The sequence below is a fragment of the Jaculus jaculus genome, chromosome 16 (assembly GCF_020740685.1).
Source record: "Jaculus jaculus isolate mJacJac1 chromosome 16, mJacJac1.mat.Y.cur, whole genome shotgun sequence".
Lineage (NCBI taxonomy): Eukaryota > Metazoa > Chordata > Mammalia > Rodentia > Dipodidae > Jaculus > Jaculus jaculus.
The window spans coordinates 65,020,697-65,045,103 of record NC_059117.1 but is presented as its reverse complement, the minus strand read 5'-3'; the positions used below and the strand labels follow the sequence as shown (position 1 = coordinate 65,045,103).

At 47.8% G+C, this 24,407-nt stretch overlaps 1 protein-coding gene across 1 annotated transcript in view; it reads left to right on the top strand.

The window, feature by feature from the left end:
• Positions 1-7,031: 7,031 nt before the first annotated feature.
• Dnah1 (dynein axonemal heavy chain 1) overlaps positions 7,032-24,407 on the top strand; it is a 64,412-nt gene continuing 47,036 nt past the window's right edge. The window contains exons 1-11 of the mRNA XM_045136015.1: positions 7,032-7,102; positions 8,790-9,123; positions 10,028-10,100; positions 12,184-12,358; positions 12,678-12,834; positions 13,687-13,819; positions 15,951-16,112; positions 16,582-16,834; positions 21,000-21,157; positions 22,364-22,575; positions 23,122-23,420. Of these exons, the coding sequence (XP_044991950.1) occupies positions 8,821-9,123; positions 10,028-10,100; positions 12,184-12,358; positions 12,678-12,834; positions 13,687-13,819; positions 15,951-16,112; positions 16,582-16,834; positions 21,000-21,157; positions 22,364-22,575; positions 23,122-23,420 (1,925 nt within the window). The 5' untranslated portion in view covers positions 7,032-7,102; positions 8,790-8,820. The remainder of the gene's footprint in view (positions 7,103-8,789; positions 9,124-10,027; positions 10,101-12,183; positions 12,359-12,677; positions 12,835-13,686; positions 13,820-15,950; positions 16,113-16,581; positions 16,835-20,999; positions 21,158-22,363; positions 22,576-23,121; positions 23,421-24,407) is intronic.

The window sequence follows — 24,407 nt, the reverse complement described above, 5'->3', positions numbered from 1 at the left end:
AAAAATTTTTAAATGTAAGCTCTTACATTTACTTTCCTTTTCAGTAAATCTTTGTATGCCATTATTCTAACTTCCTTTAATCTCAATTTCAAACTAAATATGACTTTTGTAATGGTCTGCTTGCCAAAGATTTTGTATGTATTAACTCTGCTCAATCTGAACAGGCCTCAGTTGTCATCAGGTAAACTTATTCACAAGTGACCTTATAAGGGCTAGAGAATTTGGCCTAAAGATGAAATCCTCCATGTTTTGGTCATCCTCTTTATATTTTCCATGAAAATCGAAGATCCTACCTCAGATGTGTTGAGTCCAGCCCTTAGTAAGACAGCACTTGGGTGAAGACTCATTAAATGCCTGGCTATGGAGAGAAGGCTAAGTCAAAACAAAACCTGCCATTATAGTGGATTTCCACCAACCCCATGAGGAAGCCCTGTGTTATTAATCAATTCAGGTTTACCTGGTTGACCCTATACACTGGAGAGAGCTTTTCCCCACCTGCCAGAAGGTTATTCATTTCCCAAGTGAAAGGCTGGAATTATTTCTCAGTATTTCATCACAAAACTTATTATGTAATTCTGACATCTCTCTAGCATATTGAACTGAGGGTGAGACACAGTAAATTATTAATTTTGAAATTAAGTATTTTTAATTTTCTAAATTCAAATATAATTAAGTGAGAAATCTTTTACTTCCAAGTCATTGGCCCATGTTCCTTGGGGGAAATTATACTTTGAAATATGTCTGAGTATATTATTATATCAACATCATCCTTCCTCATTTGGATTTCATTTGATACTTGTTTTCATTTCTGTAATTTATTTCCTTAAAAAAATTATTAACAGGAGGCAGAGGTAGGAGGATCGCCATGAGTTCAAGGCCACCCTGAAATTACCTAGTAAATTCCAGCCTGGGCTACAGTGAGACCCTACCTCGAAAAACCAAAAAATATATATCTATTAACTTATTTGCAAGCAAGGAGAGAAAGAGATAGAGAGACAGCAATACAGAGACAATGGGAGTACCAGGGCCTCTATCCTCTGCAAAAGAACTCCAGCTATATGCACAAGTTTGTGCATCTAGCTTTACATAAGTACTGGAGAATTGAACCCTGGTTGTTAGGCTTTGCAGGCAAATGCCTTAACTCCTGAGCAATCTCTCCAGCCCTCATTACCATAATTTGTTTGGGCTTCATTTATTATTACAATCTCTTTGCTGAATTTTGCTTATATATTCATGACTTTTTCCTTCAGTTTCTCTGTTTCATTTACTTTAGAGACTCTCCTGTCCAGGCTTTGAATATTTTTTTTTACATCAATCATCTGATTAGTTGACTTGTTTATTATGGTCATTAATTGTTTTTCTTTTCTGGTTTTTTTTTTTTTGGATGTAGGTTCTAAATTTATTCTCTGGCAGTTCAGCTATCTCATTTTCATCTCACATTATGGAGGAGTTGAGAGGTTGGGAGCACCATGATGTCATGGTTTGTTGTGTTTTAGATGTGTGTGGAACTAATGTTTTCCAATTTTATTCATTCCTTTTTTCCATTTCTATTTGGTTGTCTGATTGTGTGTAAGTCTCAGGGAGAGTTGTCTGCACTAGGGCATGCATTTGAAGCTTACACAAGTTCAGAGCTTTTCAGGATTACTCATCTCCCAGAAATGCAGAACAACATCAAGTTCGGTCAGAAAAGAATAAGGCAAAAAAATCTTTCTTTATTTTCTTCACATGAATGTATTGAGATGTAACTCTAGAAAAATTGAACTCTTATATTTATGCTTTTTTATAAATGGAAAATAAAACAGATATCCTTATTGGGAATAGAGCAACTTCAAAGTAATAATAACAACAACAACATGATTGAATAAATTTCATCCACTGAGCCTGGCAATAGGCATATTACTAACATTATTTCTAGTCACTGAAAATCCATTAGACACAGACCTTCTAACTTATACCCCTGTATTATAGACAATATGTCTTCTTCAAAAACCACAAATTCCATAGTAATAGTTACATAGTATTTTTTCTTTGAAGAATGAGAAATACAATTCAGTGGCAGGCTCTTAAAAAAATTTATTACATGGTCTTCCTAACAAAGAAGCTCATAGTTTTTATAATTTTCAACAGAGATCTAAGTAAAATATAAATTGTTGAACTCTTAATATGAAAACTCAACCTAAATAAAATTATATACTAATGGCCTACCTATATGGGTACTAATTTTTCCAATGAACTGAATACGAAGTAAAACAATAAATGTATTAAGTAAAGTTACATATATTAGTCTTGGTAAAATAGTTTCATTAAATATGGTACACAAAATGTTCTTGTTTCATGGACAGAACATGACAGTTTTGAGAGATTCCTACAGAGTAAAAGAAGCCAAAAGCAGGCTTGTTTTACAACATCATAGTCATTCATAGCAATCAGTTTAGACATATAAAGTATATTTTCCAGGGGTATAATCTTGGAAATCCCCCTAAAGACATTTATTTCACACTAGAGCTAGGACAATCTCAATAGCTGGATCTGTGGGTAAATTACTGGGGGTGTTTAGAGAAATAAGTAGGCAGAATATATGATGGAACAAGACTTCTCCATTTTGAAGAGGAGCTTGAGGTCACCTCTGGGCTCAGTGTCATACAGTCTGTGAACAGCTAGTGTATTGGTCAGGGTTCTCTAGAGGAACAAAACGGCTAGAATGATTTTTTTTTTTTCAAGGTAGGGTCTCACTCTAGCTCAGGATGACCTGGAAATCACTATGTAGTCTCAGGGCGGCCTCAAACGCACAGCCATCCTCCTACCTCTGCCTCCCCAGTGCTGGGATTAAAGGCGTGCACCACCACGCCCGCCTTAGAATGAATTATTTTATTTAAAAAAGGAAATTTACTGGATTAGTTTAAGGTAGCCCGATAGCAGTTGCAGGCTGGAGAATCGGGGAACCTGGTAGCTGCTCAGTCCATGCGGCCAGATGCCTCAGCAGTCCCCATCCAGCACCCCAAACGGCGCCAGAAGGTCTGGAGGCTTCCTGAGGAGCCGCTGGATTTTGATCCACCATCCACGTGGGTCTTCAGTCCGCACTGGTCTTCAATCCACACTGGAAGGCACCAGGCAGCTCCCGGGGCCACTTGCTCTAGGGGAAGGGCTCACTCTGGGGGAAGGACTTCCTCCTTCAATTAATCCTTCCTGGAAGCAACCTCCCAGACCCACCCGAGAGGGATTTCTGTAGATTACTAAACAGATCAAGTTGACAATACCTTAACTATTACAGCTAGTATATTGACATGTCATTCCACTGGCAGATTCAGTGTGGAGCTGAGCTTGATTGCAGACAGAAGGATCCGTGACAGGAACTCTGAAAGTTTAATTGTAGTGGAAGTGCTGAAATTAACTTGAAACTGTCCTTTAGAAGGGTGCTGAAGGAATTGTGTTTGTCCTCATAGGTCCTTAAGTAGAGCTGGATCCCTGAAGTTTTAAATCAGGGGAATATTGTGGGGGCATGTTCCTAGCCAGCTCTAAAGTGGGTAGACTGGTTTTCAATGGAGGGCGTTGGATTATGGGGATGTTTGATCATCATTAGGATTGATAAAAACTATGGGGACTTTTAAAGATGGATTGAATTCATTGAATTTTATATTATGTATGGATATCAGTTTATGGGAGCCAGGGGCGGAATGTGGTGGTTTGATTCAGGTGTCCCACATAAACTTAGGTGTTCTGAATGCTAGGTTCCCAGATGATGGAGATTTGGGAATTAACACCTCCTGGACGGAGTGTGTTGTTGGGGATGGGCTTATGGGTGTTATAGCCAGTATCCCCTTGCCAGTGTTTGGCACACTCTCCTGTTACTACTGTCTACCTTATGTTGGCCAGGGGGTGATATCCACCCTCTGTCCATGCCCTCATTTTCCCTGCCCTCATGGAACATCCCCTCAAGCCTGTAAGCCAAAATATCCTCTTTTTCCCCAAAAGCTGCTCTTGGTCGGGTGATTTCTGCCAGCAATGTGAACCTGACTACAACAGTTATAATTGTTTCCATTGTGTGGATGCAAAATTCGGGCTTAGTGTTTCCAGTACCCTCTATAGCACCCTGGTAAGAGTAAAAGGTGAGCTTGAAGTCTGTTCCTCAAAGTAACTAGTCCCAGGCAGGGGTCAATTAGAGGGCTGAACTTAGAGGCTCAGCAGATCCGGGCTTCCTGGAAGGTTGGTAGGTCAGAGCCACCCACTCAGCTGAGAAGTCACTCAGTGGATGGTCACCAAGCTCCTTGGAGCCAAGAGGAAATAAGATGTGCCCAGAACCTAACTCTGACAGACAGTTTCTCCTGCCATTCCTTGGGGTCCCTGGAAATGTCCTATGGAAAATGTCACTGTCTCGGATCTGTCACCTGGAACTTCAGCCTGGACAGGTGGAAGCCAGTGGGGATATTCTCCCAGTTCTTGCTCCTGGAGAAGAGAGGGTTAGAAGCTGGGACCCTTTCTGAGCATGAGGCAGAATTCTGGATGAGAAGGAAGCAGGCTGGGGAAGAGAAGAGGATGTGAGGATGGCACATGCAGCTGGACTTGTATCACCAGTCAGAAGCTTCGGGTGGCAGCCTTGTCGTGGGTCTTTCTCCCTCTCTCTCTCTCTCTCTCTCCATATATATAGTGTGTGTGCACATACCTGCATGAGATATAACACACACACACACACACACACACACACACACACACACACACACACACCCCACATTACCCACACAAGCACAAGCTAAAAAACTTAGACACTGATATAAAGAACATCAGATCCTACAATGTCCTCACTCAAAATTAACCTGTTTGGGGCTGGAGAGAGGGCTTAGTAAGGTGCCTGCCTGCAAAGCCTAAGGACACAGGTTGGATTCTCCAGTACCCACATAAGCCAGATGCACATGATGGTGCATATATCTGGAGTTTGTTTACAGTGGTTAGAGGCCCTGACATACCATTCTTTCTGCCTCCCTCCCTCTCTCTCTCTCTTTTGCTCTCGCTCTCCCTCAAATAAATAAATAAAAATAAAAATACTTTTTAAAATTAACCTGTCCCAACTGAGCCTGAGTTTCCTTGCCTATGAAATGGAGCCAAATCTAAGATGATTCTAGGCAAGAGTTCTCAGAAGGAGGTGTGGCATTTTTCTTCTTCTGTTTTTATGTAAAACCCACTTCTTTTCCTTACCAAAAAAAATAATAATAATAACTAAAACAGAAAGATTGGTACACCTGTGCCTTCTGATTCCCTAATTGTCAAAACTAAGGCACTTTTGCTTCATCTCCTCTTTATCTTTGTGTCTATCACACTTGTTTGCATGTAGCTTTCCCTGAACCACTTGACATCCACCGCAGACACCCTGAAACTTAGTTTGCATTAAGACAATACATTCTCCTGTACAGCTGAAACATTTTCTTATTTTGAAAAAACTTTAAAAATACTCAGTATCTAAGACAGGACAGGATAACAACCTGATCTAATACCCAGTTTTAGAACAGATTAGAGTGTGGATGGCTGTGACCAGAGAGGGCAAGGCAGGTACACCCACTGCCCAATGTCCCTGAGCACCAAGAACCTAAACAGTATTTCAGCATGCAGTCTCCTCACCACTGGTTTGCAGCTATGCCTTAAACCCCCAATTCCTGTTTTTATTCACTTAACTGCTGCTACAAATTATGTTCATACCCCCTTTTTAAAAAGAGAAACAGGGACTCAAGCACCATAGGTTGAAGATGGCCTTGAACTTTTGATACCCCTGCCTCCACCTTCACCAGTTCTTGATTAAAGGTATGCACCATCTTGCCACCAGCCAGGTTTTTGCAGTGTTGTGAATCTAGTGCAGGGCTTTGTGTTTGGGTGGCAAGGACTCTTGCAACTGACCTACATCCAACCACAATAGCTCCAATAGCCTCTGTGTCGCTATCAATCAACCAATCATCAGTCACGTACTGAGTTTTTAGGCAGTGCTTCGTATTGCTCAAGTTGGCTTTGAACTTGCTATGTAGGGCTGGATCAGTGGCTGAGCAGTTAAAAGCAACTGTTGGCAAAGTCTGATAGCCTGAGTTCAATTTCCTAGTACCCATATAAAGCCAGATACACCAAGTGGAGCATGAATCTGGAGTTCTTTTGCAGAGGCAGGTGTCCTCAGAGCACCCATCCATCCTCTCTCTCACACAGTTTCTCTCTCTTTCTCTCTGTGTATTTCAAGTTTTTTTAAAAAAATATTTTTATCACATATTTGTAAGCAGACAGAGAGGGGGGAGAGAGAGAATGGGCATGCTAGGTAGGGTCTCCTGTCACTGCAAACAAACTGCAGACACATGCACCATCCTGTTCATCTGGTTTCATATGGGTACTGTGGAATCATTCAGGCTTTGCAAGCAAGTGCCTTCAATTGCTGAGTGATCACTTCAGCCCAAATAATTTTTTTAAAAAAAAACTTGCTATAGCCAAGTTTTTTTATACGTAGCCAAGGATGGCCTTGAAGTCCTGCTCCTCCTGTCTTCACATCCCAAGCTCCAGGATTACAGGACTGCACCACCAGCAGGCTTGCTTTATTTATTTGTTTGTTTGTTTTGTTTTGTTTTTTAGAGATTGGATCGCACTCTAGTCCGTGCTGACTTGCAACTCATCTGTAGTTCCAGGCTGGCCTAGAAATCACAGGACCCTCCTATCTCTGCCTCCCAAGTGCTGGGATTCAAGGCATGCACCGCCACGCCACGCTGCTTTATATATTTATTTATCAACCCAAGATGCAGTTCCCACGCTGCATGTGGCTGTTGTGATCTTCTGCAGGGAGGACCCAGGAAGAAGAGCGGGGAAAGCAAAGCGCACAGGGCGGGGAACCAAAGCGCGCGTCCCGGGCCAGGTGCAGTCCGGAGCGGTTTGCGGCCGGAAGTCCCCGCCCAGCGCCACGGCCCCGCCCCTCGCAACCGCCCCTCGGCCCTGGAGACGCTGCTGCGGAGACGCCGGTCGTGAGGCGGCCGACTGCGCGGCGACCCGGGCTCGCGGACGCCGCCTCCAGGCCCGCCTTGCCCGCCCTGGTCTGAGTCCCGACGAGCCGTGGCCAAGAGCGCAGGAGGCTTTAAGCTGCCTTGAGGTTAAGTGCTGAACTCAGCCCACCTTTGGGGGGAAATCCTTCCCCCACGCAGAGAACGAGACTCGACCTCGTCCTCCCTCCCTCTCTCCGTCTCTTCCTCCCTCCCTCCCTTCTTTCCTCCCTCCCTCCCTTCTTTCCTCCCTCCCTCCCTTTCCTCCCTCCCTTCCTCCCTTCCTTCCTTCCTCCCTCCCCTTCCTTCCTTCCTTCCTCCCTCCCTCCCCTTCCTTCCTTCCTTCCTCCCTCCCTCCCTCCCTCCCTCCCCTTCCTTCCTTCCTTCCTTCCTTCCTTCCTTCCTTCCTTCCTTCCTTCCTTCCTTCCTTCCTTCCTTCCTTCCTTCCTCCCCTTCCTTCCTTCCTTCCTTCCTCCCTCCCTCCCTCCCTCCCTCCCTTCCTTCCCTTCCTTCCTTCCTCCCACCCCTTCCTCCCTCCCTCCCTCCCTCCCTTCCCTTCCTTCCTTCCTCCCACCCCTTCCTTCCTTCCTCCCTTCCTTCCTCCCTTCCTTTCTCCCTCCCTCCCTCCCTTCCTTCCTTCCTTCCTTCCTTCCTTCCTTCCTCCCTTCCCTCCCTCCCTCCCATCCCCTCCCTCTCTTCCCACCTTTCCTTCTTCCCTTCCTCCCTCCCACCCTTCTTCCCTTCCTTCCTTTTCCCCCTCCACCTGAAGGAAAGAGCAGGAACCCGGTCTTCATCTGCCCCCCCCCATTCTCTCTCCGTATCTGGTTCACAAAGCTGTGACAGAGACCAACCCCGTTCCTTCCTTTACCGTCTGTCTGTCATTTATCAGTTGATCACACAATGATTCAACAAGTGCATTCGGGGCACCTGCTGTGTGCCAAACCCACCGCCCCAGAGATCAATTGTACTTGAAAATTCCCACCCAGAGGGCCAGAGGAGACAGATGTGCAGACGTCATTCCAGATGCTCAGAGTGGTAGGAAGATGTGGGAACAAAGCCAGGCTTCTGCAGGTGACGCACCCAAGGGTAGGGAGAACCCCACCTCCTGGACTGTCTGTCTGGTAGTCCCAGCAAAAGCTGACACTTCCAAATCCCTTGAAGTCGCAGACCTGTTTGTCAGGAGAGAACTCACACAGTACCCTGGGGTATGTGAAACAGAAGCACAGGCCCTCTTGGAATCAGGGTAGGTAGGTGACTTGGAAGGGCCCTTGCTGGGCTCACCCTCAGGCCCCATCATCTGTAAGCTGCCGTGGAGCTGAGTTTCCTGGGGTATAACTGGTGTGGAGCCAGCAAGCATGAAAAGCTCATAGCCTTGTGCCCACATGGGCGAGAGGCAGGCGGGCACAGCAAGCTGGTCTAGGGCACTGCATATACTTCTGGCTGAAAGCCTTTAGGGGAATGTTCACTAAGTGAGCAAGTTGCAGACCTCCCTCCACCATCTTCCCTTGCCAAGAAGCCTTGCTGACTGAAGGAGGGACAGGAGTGGGCAGGGCAGGAGGTGCTGGCGTGTCAGAATCTACAGAGTGAGCTTTCCTCACGTGGCCCATGATTCCATGGGGCTTGTTTCACACATGGGGCTTCCAGGGAAGGCCACTGTCTCTAGTGGACTTCGAGCACTGTTTGTCCTGTTATGTGTTACCTGATGTAAGGAGGCAGCCTAGCCTTCCATGAATCATGGTGCTCCAGGGGCTGAGACAGAGGCTGGAAATAGCCTGAGTGACCCATGTCTTCTCCTAGAATCTCTTCTGAGACAGTCCTAAGGAGCAGCATGGAGCAGCAGGATAAAGAAGAGCCAGGAGGGAGCCCTGAGGACACAGAATGGTGCCCAGCAAAGATCGCTAGAAACCAAGAGTGTAACCAGGAGAGAAGAGTCTACAGACCAGATTATCATATGGGGAGACTTCTTCCAGGCCTTGACCCCAAGCCCTCACCTTCCTCTCTGCCCCAACCCTCAGATGTAGGGCAGCCCCAGAAGTCATTTCTGACGGGCCCTGAAAAGAAGTACCCACAGATAAAGCAGCGCGGTTTCTACTCAGATATCCTCAGCCCTGGAACCTTGGACCAGCTTGGGGTGAGTATGGCAGCTGTCCTCTGCCAGGCTCAATGTCATTGTATCTGTTCGTTTAGCCTTGTGTCTATACATCTATCCATCTGTCTGGCCATCCGCATAAGCCTCCCAACCACCCTTATCAATGCATTTGGCTGTCCATCCCTCTGTCCATTAATTTTTAATCCATTACTGAGCCCTGCTGTGTACCAAGTTCCAGATTTAGCACTGGAAACACAGCAAAGATGAACCATCCATGTCCCTGTTATGGTGGAGAGATGGCTTTTGGGAGAAGTCTCTTCTCCCCAGTTTTGTTAAGGAAGGGTCTGTGGATGCCATACTGCTGGCATTGAAGAGGTAGATACGCTTTTGCGTGGTAATGTAGGGCCTGGGGGAGGTGGACATATGTCAGGGCAGGGGAGCAGCATATGCAAAGGCCCTGGAGCCCTGAGAGAGCATCTGGACCATGTAAAGAATACAGGTAGGTTATGAGGGGAGATCAAGGGATGAGGCTGGAGAGGGTGGGGAGAAAAATTCAAAGAGCCTATGGGTCCCAGGCAGCCTTAGGAAGGTTTCAGCACAGGAAGGTCTAAGACATGGCAAGAACACAGTGGGGTCTCCAGCCCACCCTTGAGAGAGGAGCTACACCTAGAGACCCCTGCTGGCTCTGCGGTACATGTGCAGGAGCACTCTCTGGAAGGAAAGGAGATGTGTTAGACCCAAACCAGGCAGGGAGAGGCATCCCGGGGAGTCTCAGCCTATCACTCACCATGGCCTTTGAGCAAAGTAAAGTACATGATTTCACTGTTTTTATCTCACCCTACACTCCCGAGGTGCTCACCAGTGATCCCTGGCTGGGGAGTCCCTCCACACTCTGACTGTCCCGAGGATGCTTACTCATACTCAGGGCTTTGGGTCTTGATTTCAGAATGTCTGCCGTGGCCCCTGCACGACCCGGAACTTGATGCGTCAAGCTGACCTCAATAAGTTCACACCCAAAGGTCAGTGCCAGGAGGATGGGGCAGGTGGCCCTTGTGAACATTCAGACTCCTCCAGTCTCTGGGAGATGCACTCTTCCCAATAGGAAACCTCAGTTGCCTCGTGTATTCAATGATGCTAGTAAGAGATGAGGAACTTGAGCTAGGCACATGGCTCAGTGTGTAAGGGCACTTGCTGCAAAAGCATGAGGACCTGCGTTCGCTCCTCAGCACCCATGTAAAAATCCACATGTGGTCACACACGCCTATATCCCCAGTGCTGATGGGTGCAGACAGGAGGATCCCTGGTAAGCAGGTCTAGCAAAAACCAGCAAGCTCTAGGTCCAGTGAAGGACCCTGTATCAAGGAAAAACTGCAGAAGAGCAATAGAGGAAATCTGACCTCCTCCACTGGCTTCCGTACATCTGCACGGACCCACACACATCACAAATGTGCACGTGCACACACAAGAAAGCGGGGAGGAACCTTGCGGAGGCCCAGCTCACAGAGGTGCTTGGTCAGAATCTCAGCAGAGCTGTGCCAGGATGCCATGATGATCTGGGACTACTAAGAGACGTCATCTCTCCATTGGTCTGGGCTCATTGCAGTGTGCACTTTTACCTCTGCTGGTATGTGGGCTTGAGAGAGGCCAGTGCTGTGTCTGAGCTGCTCTCTTCTGGGGCTCAGGACCTGGCAGGGGAGGTGCTTAGGAGAGCTCTGCTGAAGAAGCAAACAAGGGCACCAGATCATGACTGGGAAGAAGGACTGGGGCAGGTCTGCAAGCTGGGACAGACCTGAGGCAGAGAGAATAGATGGTTCTAGCACAACCCCAGGTAGTGAGGAGGAAGCTGGCCTCACAGCCGTCCTCCTTTAGCAGACAGGGTGCCCCATTCATCAGGACCAGAAGTCCCATTGTCACAGCTGTCTACCTTCATGTTCAACCCAGGAAAGGCCCAGCTCCTTCCTGGTATGGCCCAAAGCAGCCCTGTCAAATCTCAAGTCTGTGGAACCCTAAACTGCAAAGAAAATATTACAACTGTGTAATCTGTATATCTGTGTAATTATGCAAGGGTGTGACCTTTTCTCAGCTACTTCACAATTACCTATGACCAAGGAAATAGTAACAGGCCACAGATTTCAGTCTGTGGGGATGAGGGGCATGGTGTCCTACAACCCATGGCATAGACCATGAGGAAGGTCACCAGCTTGACAGCCCTCCCCCAGGAGGGTGAGCGGGGTCAGCAGGCCACAGGATGATCTGCTGAAGCTAGAAGGTCTCTTCAGAACCTCCAATGCCCGTCTGGACTTCTGTGGGACTCTAGAGGGCACCCCTACAGAGGGAGGCCCCAGGAGGTGTTCACCAAAGCCTCCTAGAGCCCTTGGAATTCTTTGAACCCTTCCCCCCAGCAGGAGAAAGAAGGGACCACCCAGTGCCCAGTTAGACAATGGGGAAAGTGGGGAGTGGCATTGTGAGGCATCATCCCACAATCCCTTTCCCCACCTGTATGGTCTTAGTTCACCTTGGACTTTCCACTGAGCACCCCATGCCCCAGGATTATCTCATCTGGGCCAGCTGAGATGCTAGGTCAGCCTGTCTGTGGCTCTTCTCTCATCACCGCCCCCCGATCTGGAATGGGAGCCTCTGTCTGACATTGCCTAAGTGGTGGCAAGCATTCATCCCCACCCAGTCCTGCTCCATCCAGGACATCTCAAACCAGGAAATAACCCAGAGAATGGGTGGGGTTCAGACTTCCGTACACTGTGGGCATCTGGCAGGAAAGCATCCCACTTCCACAGCCTGTCCCTCTGTGACCCTCACCAGTATGATTTCAGCAACCAGCCTGAGCAATGGCCACTGGTGCTGGTGTGATTGGTGGCTTAAGACGGGATGATCAAGCATGCTGGACAGCCAGGGCAGCACCCCTTGGCACCGAGTCTTTCATCTCTCTTCTCCCTGACCTATCTGGCCACAGGCAGATCTGAGCATCCCAACACAAAGAGCATCCCACCTGGTTCCTGCCTGGCCGCGTGCCCTTCGGGCTGACTGGGGTGGGGTTGTTGGCCCTGGTCTGAGCTCAGTGCCGCCTGCCTCTGACTTTCCCTGCAGTCGAAACCTTCAAGATTCCTGAGGACTTCCAGGAGCATGTGCAGCAGCAATGCATTGGCTCCACCACAAAGCAGCTCTCCCAGACTGACTTCCCACTGCAGGCCTATGAGCCCAAGGTGCAGGTGCCCTTCCAGGTGCTGCCAGGCCAGTGCCCTCGCAAGACTGAAATTGAGAGGTACACTGGGAAGGCTGAGGGGGCAGGGACTGTCCCAACTAGGCAATGTCTGCCAGACTTAAGGGCAAGGGACTGCACACGATGAAGTGACAAGCCTCAGAGCAGAAAGTGCCAATGCCCTATCTGCTCCTCTAGCCCTTTGGTCTCTGGATAGGAGCACATGGCTTTCTTTGCTGTGGAGTTAGGAAGGTGGCATATGGGTCAGTGAAGTGGGACTACCAGGCTAGGACAGAAGGAAGTTTAGGGCTCTGGTCCCATGATGACACCCATACAGCCACCTCATGAGCCCTTGTCCTAATACGCCTCCTTGCCTGGCCAGGAGGAAGCGACAGTACTTGAGCCTGGACATTGAAGAGCTGTTGGCCAATGAAGGCATCGACTCCAACAAGCTCATGCCCAGACACCCAGACCTGAAGCACCCCCAAACCATTGAACAGGGCCATGACCCACTCTTCCCCATCTATCTTCCACTGAAGGTGAGCCACACTGCATGGATTGCTGATGGACAGGGGGTGGTCACAGCTGAGGCTCAGAAGTCAGACTCCAAAGGCACCTCTACACCACTCGCAAGCACTCTGGTCAGACAGGGCAATGGAAGAACAATAACCCACCCTAGATACCTTGGGCATCCTGGGTTGGAGCAGGAGTCCCAGGTCACCTTGAGCGCTGGTTTCTGCTTCTTGCCTGGGGGACCTGGGCAGCCTGCATGCCTGCTCACTGTCCTCACCCCAGCCACAGACATTGAGAAGCAGCCAGTTCAGGCTGTGGAGAAGTGGACAGACACCCTGCCTGTGGGTGGAGAGCTGCTTCTGGGCTCATGCAATAGGGAGACCAGGGAAGGAGGTTCAAAGAGAATCTATCTGAAGATGAGCAGACCTGGGCTGTGTCTTCCACTGTCTCCTTACTTCCTCTCTGTGGTCCTTCTCCTTGGCCATACCTGTGAGAGGCCAAGTTGAATCAGTCGAGCATCACCTTATTAAGGGTGATGGTGATTCTGAGTCTTGTTTGCCACATGGTATGGGGTACTGAGGAAATGCCTGAGCCAACTGTCCCCTTGAGCCTGAGCTGGCTGTTTCCCTGTAGTAGGCAAGAAAGCCCATATATACCCTCCTCTGAGACCCTGCATAACTCTCAGCCTGAGCCTTGGGTGGGTTGACTGGACAAGGGCTCAGGGTGGCCCCTCTTTCAGATTCTGTGGGTTCTTGGCAACAGTCTACTCCAGGCTGCAGCCCGTCTTCTGGAGAGAGTGCTACTGAAGCCTCTTGACACGCTCCATGGTGCCTGGACTAGGACAGCTGTTCCTCCACCAACTGTCTGCTTTCTCCCAGGTGTTTGACAATGAAGACTTTGACTGCCGGACTCCCAGAGAATGGCTCAACATGGGCTTAGAGCCAGGATCTCAGAACCGGAAACCTGTACCCGGAAAAGCTCTTCTCCCCACTGATGACTTCCTAGGACATGGTGAGCAGGGCTGCCCTTGGGTGGGAGCACCATCTTGTCCCAGCAACAGCCTGGTCAAAACCCTGAGGCTCCCGGGGACCTGGCAGCTATGGGAGGGAATAGATCTTTTGAGATCCCCAGCTAGCATGGAGACAAAGGAGCTGGCCACACGGAGGCAGGAAAGAAATGTGTATATATGTGCATGTGTTCTTATTGGAAATGCTCAGAGGTATTCAAGAGCACAATTGGAAACCAGACTTCATCCTACACCCAGAAGTCACATTGCTCTCGCTGTCATGTGACCTCTCAGCTCTTGCACTTGCAGGAACAGCATACACTGTCACACATTTACTTGCTCACAGACATACAGATATGCACCTTGTCACATTTCCACACACATTCACAATCACACACCACCCCAGTTGCTACCCAGTTGGCATGTCTTGTCTTTCCTTACGTCTGAATTCTCTTGGCCCCTCCTTTGGCCTGCGGTGTTCCCTGATGGCTGTGGAGGCTCTTTCCAGTTGTCTGCTGTCCATGCCCCGCCACACAGCCATGGCCACTGTCCTGCCTGCAGGGTTGGGTCTATGCAGGCTTCCTAGGAAGGCTGGGGGCCTAGGCTTGGGGTTGGTGGTGGCCCTTCCACCATGTGGGGATGAAGCTACTCCTTAAGGATGGACACAAAGCTGTGGAGTGGGGAGTGTACCCAGTTGGGCAGTCCCCATGTGGGAGACAAGGCTGTTAGAGCAATAGCTGATCTTAAGACTATGCAATATCCTGGAGGCCCATGGTGAGTTCATTAAGCAGGCTGCAACTTGATGGTTTTAATATATTATTTAATTATTTGCAAGCACAGAGAGGAGGGGTAGAGAGAGAATGGACACATCAGGGCCTCCAGCTGCTGAAAACCAACTCCAGATGCATGCGCCATCCGGCTTTATGTGGGTACTGGGAAATCGAACCCAAGTTGTTAGGCTTTGCTGGCCAGTGCCTTAACCATGGAGCCATTTCTCCAGCCCACATTTATGTTTTATTTTTAAAATACCTTAGTACTAGAATTAATTTCTCTGAACTAAATTAGTAACCCAGAATATTCTCTCCACTTTGAACTTAATCACACACACACAAAAATAATTAACTAAGCTGTTCCCAGTTCTGCTGTTCCTGGCAATAAGGCCAGAAGGGTTGGGACTGTACTGACTTTGAGAGCACTGAGTGCCAGCCTTCCTGCTTTACCCGGGTCCTGCCACACATCTCTTTTTTTCTGCTGGTGGCTTCTTGTGACATCTTTATTATGTAAGTGGAGCCAAGATGAGGTCAGCATTTTCAAAGAGTAAACTTCCTTGGGAGGGAAGGGAAAAGTAAATCAGAACCAAAACGGGTGGTCTGAAACAGCGACCTCCTTTACTCGCCTGACAGCTGCAGATAGGGGCCACTTCCCTGGAATTCTAGCCCTTCCTCAACCCAGTCTGTAGAACCCACCAGCCTGTGTGGTCACTGCATGTTAAGGCCTCCTTTGCTGGGCCCTGTGCGCATCTTCCTTCTTCAGCACTTTACTGTATACCTGCTATGCACCAGTGTCCACGCTGTCACCAAAATAAGTCCCTGTGTAAAATGGTGGAGTGTTTGGCAGAACCTTCCCACAACCTCCCAGATTATTTGCTTTTAGATCACTTATAATACCTAATAGTATTTGTGCTACGAAGATATTTGCTATCGTGTATTACTTATGGGGGTGGGTAACAAGGGAAAAAGCCTGTGCCTTGAGCTTGCCATCCTCCTTTCTCTGCTCCTGAGTGACTGGGATTGTAGGTGTGCACCACCAGGCCAGGCTCCCAGCCAGTTTCTTATTTGCTTCTGCCTTTCGTGCCTCCTGCTCCAGGCCCCGTGGCAAGAGACACACACTGTCTGCCCTGGTGGAGGTCATGCGGGGAGCCTGGGTCCTTTTAGGTCTTCCCGTGGCAGGACTTCCTGGGAGGCCAGCTCAGCTGGGAAAAAGCAGGGCCCTTTGCTGGAGCCAGAGGGAGTGTCCTGGAGTCATGGAGGGGGAACACCAACCCAGTTACCTTTAAGGCTGATTCCAAGAACCTGTTGCCACACTCAGAGAACCCCCCTGCAGAGAGCACTGATGGGATTTCCCCTCCTGTTTTAGAGGACCCCAAGAGTCCGGAGCTTGACTATAAGTGGTGTGAGGTTGGCGTCCTCGACTACGATGAAGAGAAGAAGCTGTACCTGGTACACAAAACAGACAAGAGAGGCCTGGTGCGAGATGAGATGGGGATGCCCATTCTGAGTGGAGGGGCCACCACCCAAGGTACAAACTCTAGCCACCAAGCTCAAGGCTGTCCAAGCCTGTGACTAAAGCTACCCTCCCCAAGGACACCGCCAGCTCACTTCTGAATTCTACCCTATTCAAGTTTGATCTGTAGCTCTCTATCCCCTGACCACTAAGATTCAGAAGCCCTAAGAGAGAAGGTGGCCATTGTTGGGCATGTCAGCTGTACACACATGATACTGAAAACCTGAGGCCCATGGATTAATGATGTTCCCCCTTGCAGACACATGGAGGGTGGGCACGTGGACAGCCAACTCTCTGTGACTGTAATCTGCACTCTCACATCACCCATGGCACCATGGGCAGAGGGGGAAAGCCTTGTCCATATGGGGAGAGAGGCCAATCACAGAGACATATACAGGCCGCCACGCCTCCATGCAGCTGACCAGGTGTTCCAGCCCAGAGAGCCTGACTGTTAACCTCTTTCTTCCTCCCATCCTGTTCCCAGAAAGGCCACCCCTTCTGTTCTTTCAGTACTGGGTGCCACGGATCCAGCTGCTCTTCTGTGCTGAGGACCCTCGAGTATTCACACAGCGTGTGGTCCAGGCCACTGCCCTGCGCAAGAACACAGAGGCACTGCTGCTGTACAACTTGTATGTGGACTGCATGCCCTCTGAGGGCCAGCAGCTCATCAGTGAACAGAGCCTCAACCGGATCAAGCAGTGGGCCCTGAGCACACCCCGCATGCGCAGGGGACCACAGTGCGTCTAGGGCCTCTGCCTCGAGGGGCCCTTTCTATAGAGCGGTGCTGCAAGGGTTTGGAGCACCTCGGGGACTTGCCTGCTGCATGGAGACTTGGGCCCCAATCATCTCATTGACCTCCAGATATCTGTTAGCAAGACAGACATGGGTTCTTTTTTTTTTTTATTATTTCATTATGGGTTTTTTTGGTTTATTTTTTTTTCTTTTCACAATTTTTATTAACATTTTCCATGATTATAAAAAATACCCCATGGTAATAACCCCCTCTCTCCCCCCCACACTTTCCCCTTTGAAATTCCATTTTCCATCATATTACCTCCCATCTCAATCATTGTACTTACATATATACAATACCAACCTACTAAGTATCCTCCTCCCTTCCTTTCTCTTCCCTTTATATCTCCTTTTTAACTTACTGGCCTCTGCTACTAAGTATTTTCCTTCTCACGCAGAAGCCTAATCATCTGTAGTTAGGGTCCACATATGAGGGAGAATATGTAGCGCTTGGCTTTCTGGGCCTGGATTACCTCACTTAGTATAATCCTTTCCAGATCCATCCATTTTTCTGCAAATTTCATAATTTCATTTTTCTTTACTGCTGAGTAGAGCTCCATTGTATAAATGTACCACATCTTCATTATCCACTCATCAGTTGAGGAACATCTAGGCTGGTTCCATTTCCCAGCTATTATAAATTGAGCAGCAATAAACATGGTTGAGCATGTACTTCTAAGGAAATGAGATGAGTCCTTAGGATATATGCCTAGGAGTGCTATAGCTGGGTCATATGGTAGATCAATCTTTAGCTGTTTTAGGAACCTCCACACTGATTTCCACAATGGCTGGACCAGATTGCATTCCCACCAGCAGTGTAGGAGGGTTCCTCTTTTTCCACATCCCCGCCAACATTTATGATCATTTGTTTTCATGATGGTAGCCAACCTGACAGGAGTGAGATGGAATCTCAATGTAGTTTTAATCTGCATTTCCCTGATAACTAGTGACGTAGAGCATTTTTTTAGATGCTTATATGCCATTCGTATTTCTTCCTTTGAGAACTCTCTATTTAGCTCCATAGCCCATTTTTTGATTGGCTTGTTTGATTCCTTATTATTTGAGTTCTTTGTATATCCTAGATACTAATCCTCTATCAGATATATAGCTGGTGAAAATTTTTTCACTGTCATTTGCACTGCAAAATCTTTGTAATTTCATGAGGTCCCAGTGATTAATCTGTGGTTTTATTGCCTGAGCAGTTGGGGTTGTATTCAGAAAGTCTTTGCCAAGACCAATATGTTGAAAGGTTTCCCCTACTTTTTCCTCTAGCAGTTTCAGAGTTTCAGGTCTGATGTTAAGGTCTTTAATCCATTTGGACTTAATTCTTATGCATGGAGAGAGAGAAGAATCTATTTTCATCCTTCTACAGATATATATCCAGTTTTCCCAACACCACTTGCTGAAGAAGCTGTCTTTTCTCCAATGAGTATTTTTGGCATTTTTATCGAATATCAGGTGGCTATAGCTACCTGGACTTACATCTGGGTCCTCTATTCTGTTCCACTGATCTACATGTCTATTTTTGTACCAATACCATGCTGTTTTTGTTACTATGGCTCTGTAGTATAGGTTAAAATCAGGTATGGTGATACCACCAGCCTTATTTTTGTTGCTCAGTATTATTTTAGATATTCGAGGTTTTTGTGATTCCAAATGAATTTTTGGATTGTTTTTTCTATTTCCATGAAGAATGCCTTTGGAATTTTGATGGGGATTGCATTAAATGTGTAGATTGCTTTTGGTAAGATTGCCATTTTCACAATGTTGATTCTTCCAATCCAGGAACAAGAGATGTTTCTCCACTTTCTAGTGTCTTCTGCAATTTCTCGTTTGAGTGTTTTAAAGTTCTCATTGTAGAGATTCTTTACTTCCTTGGTTAGGTTTATGCCAAGGTACTTTATTTTTTTTTTTGATGCAATTGTGAACGGGAGTGATTCTCTGATTTCATCCTCTGTCTGTGTGTTGTTAGCATATATGAAGGCTACTGACTTCTGTGTATTTATTTTGTATCCTGCTACATGGCTGTAGGTGTTTATCAGCTCTTACAGTTTGCTAGTAGAGTCTTTAGGGTCCTTTATGTATAGAATCATGTCATCTGCAAATGATAACTTGATCTGTTCCTTTCTAATTTGTATCCCTTTTATTTGTATCCCTTATTGCTAAGACGTGGGTTCTTCCTTTGTTAAAAGGCCTACAAGATGTAACTGCTGTGTTTTCTTTTGTTGTTGTTTTGTTTTTTGATGCTCCAAATTGCCCAATAGAGGTCTCTTCAAGCTAATCCCCATGTCTTTCTGCCATGTTTCCATTGTTCTTTCTTCCAGCACAGCATGAATTATCAGTCTTGTGTTATACTTTCCCAGAGCCTGCTTCCAACTCGGCTTTCCTCCAAGCATCCCTGGCTGCCTTCTGTGGGAAACTCAAAAGCCAGGGTGTAGGCTTTAGATGGCATATTGAGACTTTAGGTATCCATGACAGGCTGAACATCTCCAGTGGCAGATCCCAGAATGTCACACACCAGCACACCATGCTGACTTATCTGCCTGCATCTGGGTGAGTCCTTGTAGTTAGCTCACCAAAGCTGGAGACCTTGATGCCAAGAGCTCACCCTGGCAGATCTCCGTGTCTCCCTTACTCTGTGTGCTCCTGTCCCCTTGTTGCAGATTTTCTGAACTGTATGGGAAGGATCTCTGGGACTCAGTAAATATAAAAGGACTTTTCTTCCATAATTGTCATTGATTATATTAGGCAAGTCACCGAGCTTTCACACATGATTATCAGTTTCACAAGCTTATGTCATCAATATAATCAAATGCCACCACCAAAACCAAGTGGTCTGTATTAGCCATTGGTCACCTCTTTAACATAAGTCTTCAGTGTTTTCACAGTCACTTTCCTGTCCTTGGGCATGCCATGCCACAGGTAATGCATGGCCACTCTGGTGCATCATGTGTGTGTGTGACAAGAATAACACTACTTCGCAAATGGCTTCAGTCAGTTCTGGTCTGAGTTTGGGGAGTGCGTAGTTTAAAGGTCCAAGAATATTTCATGGACCAAGAAGTTCTTAGGACAGCTTCCTTTTGGCCATGGGAGTGAGATTCTATTTGATTTTACCAACAATAAGCTCTACTTTTCCTGCTGTGCCCCTAACACTTTGCCCAGAGTTGGATGACCTGCTGACTTGTACAGTGGAATTGTGTTCCCTTGGAGCGCCTCTGCCACCATATTGCTCTGCTACTGTGCAGTGGCCAATGCTTCTGCATGCCACCACCTTTTCCTCACTCTGATTATGTCTACAATCCATGCTCTACTTCCACACTTTTCGTAGGGTATCTGGCTGTACTTAATTCAACCAGATTATCTCTCAGTTCTTTAAAGGCCTGTTTTCTATTCTTCATTGTCATGATGAACAAAACACTGAATCAGGTATGTAGAGTCCTGTGTGGTACTTTAATTTTCCCTTGCCTCAGCTTCTGCAAGTCGATTATCAACTTCAGTCTTTTTCTTTGTCACAATCTTTGCTTCTTAAACTGTGCTTTGCTCCAAGGCACTGTCAACATCGGTCTGCCAGGGAGCTGCCTGCCCCGCTGGCTCTTTTCGTCTTGTTGACGTCATCCTGTTGAGGCTTCTGGGGTTCCATCAGCTGAGAACCTAGCATTCAGAACACCTAAGTTTATGGAGTCACCTGAATAAAACCACTATATGGAGCATTTGCTGTGCAAGCCGGAGGACCTGAGTTTATTCCCAGAACATGTGCACAAAGCCTGTAATTCCAGTGCTGAGGGGACAGAGACAGATGGATCACTGGTACTCCTGGTAGCCTATTTAGCCAGAAAACATGGAGTTCCAGACTCAATGAGAGACTCTTTCTCAAGGAAATAAGACAGAAGAGAAAAAAAAAGTACCTGAAGTCTTCCTTCTGTGTACACACACATGTGTGCACACTCTACACAACATACAGAGGAGTGGGAAGTCAAATGTCAGGAAGCTATGAAAAGAGCAGGGACAAGGGTGAAGGTTGGCTCAGAGCCAACAGGGGTGTGCCCATGGGTCCAGCATGGCAGCAGAGTTGTGGAGCCCCTGACTCTTGGTCTCCCTCTCCTTGGGCAGGGTCCTGGAGTACATCAGCAACCTGTCCAGAGAAGTGAATCTGGACTATGAACGAAGCATGAACAAGATCAACTTTGACCACATTGTATCATCCAATCCTGATACGTTCTCCTATGTGACTCTTCCCAAGAAAGAGGAAGAAAAGGTGCCTGAGTATGGTAAGGGTTGTTGGACCATGACTGCCTTCGTAGCTGGCTCCCTCACCCATCTTCATCCTTATTTCTAGGATTGTCTGTCCAGCTGCTATGGGCCTCATAACCCTGCGTCTCCCTTGTGCCCATCATATCCTTGGCATTGGATGAATTTACTAGCTCCCTAGAAAGCTCTAAGCAAGGAAGCAGGAGGAAACGTCTTTTAAAAAATATATTTTAGGGCTGGAGAGGTGGCTTAGCAGTTAAGGCACTTGCCTGTAAAACCTAAGAACTCAAGTTTGAATCTCCAGGTCCCATGTAAACCAGATGCACAGTGACACAAGTGCACAATGTCACACATGCACACAAGGGGGTGCAGTGTCTGGAGTTTGTTAGCAGTGACTGAAGGCCTTGACATGCCCTTTCTTTCCCTCCCTCCCCCCCCTCTCTCTCTCAAATTTATCTCCCTCCCCCCCCTCAAATTTATATATATATATGTGTATATATGTATGTATATATATGTGTATGTGTGTGTATGTATGTATGTGTATGTATATGTATGCATATATATATGTATATGTATATGTATATGTATATGTATATGTATATGTATATATCCCAGTAATGCAGAAGTCAAGAGGTAAATATGTGTAAGGCAAACAGGGACCCTGATAATTAGGCTTCAAGAACATACAGGCCTTTTTTCCTTCAGTACAAAGCATCAAGTTGGCATTGATACAGCCATATACGTACACATGGCAGGCCAAGAATTGGAGAAGGACCCTTGGTCCCCAATTCTCTCCTTGCTTTGAGCCCACTGATACATGCTAAGTTCACTTCCTGGCCATACGTGGGCTCTGCCCAGGACATAAGCTGGGGTGTGCACAGCAGGCATTCTGTAGCCTACTTCTTCCTTCTTGGCTCCAGGCTGCTCCAGGCTGACCTCAGGCTCTGTGTCCTGTGAACAGAAGATAGAGACAGGGCCCATAGGGACAGTCACAAGAGATTCTAGGGGGAATCCCTTTACCCGTCCTTGAGCAGGCCACTCACTATGGTACTTGGGGATACTCTAGAAGGCTGTAGGAATAAAAGTAGGGGTTCTGGGGATGAGGCTATCTCTTCTGGAGAGAAAGCGGTTGTTTCCCTCCATCAGACACCTTATAGATATATCCTGACCCCTGGTGTATCCCAAGCATGTCTGACACTGTCTCTTGACCACCCCCTCCCCCGCAGGACTTGTGAGTGTCCCCAAGTACCCCTTTCGGGAGCAAAAGGAGGATTTCACCTTTGTGTCCCTGCTCACACGGTCAGAAGTCATCACAGCCCTGAGCAAGGTGCGGGCCGAGTGTAACAAGGTGACCTCCATGTCACTGTTCCACTCAAGCCTCTCCAAGTACAGCCGCCTGGAAGAATTTGAGCAGATCCAGTCACAGACCTTCTCCCAGGTGCCTAGGCATCGGGGCCCCTGGGCTGACAGGCACAGGCCTGCTGGAGTGTGGGGTGGGGCTCATCTTGCAGGGCGAAAGAGAGCTAGGTAGGCTCTTTTCCACTCACTCAATGCCAGCAAAGGCTGCCCAGGGGCAGGCCATTTGTCTCAGAAAGAGGAACAAGAGCCCCATACTCATGTTAACCCGAGGGTCAGGGTGTGAGGAGAGGGGGTGCAGCCTCTCCACTCCATTCTGTCTCTGATTCCTGAGCTCCCTTCTGCCCACCTTCATCTTGTTCTTTCTTTCTCTTCTCTGTGTCTCTGTCTTTCTCCCATCACTGCTTTTGAACCCCATTTTCCTTCCCTCCTCTCTGAGCATCCCTGGGCTCAGAGGTCACATGAATGTTGGCTGGAAAAGCTTGATAGTAAGTTGTGATGGGGAGGTCCCTCCATAGTCACATGAGTCCTGAGGTGGCCACATCAAGAACCCTAGTCCACAGTCCTCAAGCACAGCAGCTGCAGATGATGGGCCCCATCATCTACATGACACCTGTGTCAACTCCAGGTACAGATGTTCCTCAAGGACAGCTGGGTCAGCACCCTGAAGGTGGCCATGCGCAGCAGCCTTCGTGACATGAGCAAAGGCTGGTATAACCTCTATGAGACCAACTGGGAGGTGTACCTCATGTCAAAGCTGCGCAAGCTGATGGAGTTGATCAAGTACATGCTCCAGGACACGCTGCGCTTCCTGGTGCAGGACTCGCTGGCCAGCTTCTCACAGTTCATCAGTGATGCCTGCTACAGCGTGCTCGACTGCACGGACGACATGGTTTGGGGTGACGACTTAATCAACAGTCCCTACAGGTGGACTTGGCTGGGCAGAGGCAGCTGATCCTAGACATCCCTAGTAGCTGGGTTGGGGCAGCCAGGGTCAGTGTGTCCAGCACCACCAGATCCACAACAGCAGGAAGAACATGGATGGCACTTGGATGCTTGCCAGTGTCCCCTCCAGCTCTGGCTTCTGTTCTATGACCTGTCCCTCAATCAGACCTTGAGTTACTCATTCAATAATATTGAGCCCCTGCCATCAGGAGGCATGGTTGTTTTGGAGTCTGATACAGTTCTTGCTGTCATCAGGTTGCAGACAGAAGCCGTTAACTAGGCACTGTCATTACTGATTTGGTGAGGGACTGTGACAGAGACTGGGCATAGACCTTTGCCATAGGGGCAGGGAGGAGGTAGCATCTGATGCAGGAGACACCAGTCACGGACAGACCACTAGGGGGAGGGACAAAACTGGGCAGAAACACCAAGGTGGAAAGGACTTGGAGTGAGGAAAAGACTTGAGGTAGCACAGGAAGGGCAGGCTGGCAGATAGGGCTAGTGGGCAGGGCATGGAGGTTTGGTCAGGATGTAGAGGGAGTGGTCAGAGGAACCATTTGAGATCAACAAAGTCCTCCTGGAGTCATCACTGGAGGACTGGATCTATTATAAGTGAGTCAGAAGCCATCAGTCAGGGGTCCCAGCTAGGCTCCATATTTGGAGGTAATTGATATACCCCTAAGGCTCATGACCTTCCCTGCCATAGGGTTTTGATTAGGTTTTCAGTACCAGGCATGTATTCCTTCCCATAGAGTGGGCCTTCAGTCCAATTAGAGAGAAATTGGTTTGCCTCAGAGCAAACATGCCACTATTGCACTTGTTCAGTCATTTGGCCTGTCTGGCCAAACTTGAGGTTTCCAGTGTCCACTGTTTTCACCACTGATGACTTCAGTCTCCCATAAGACTGCATACAGTGCAGCTTTTTCCAGCTTTCAGTTGGCTGGGCTACAGGGAGAAGGTTTTCTGATC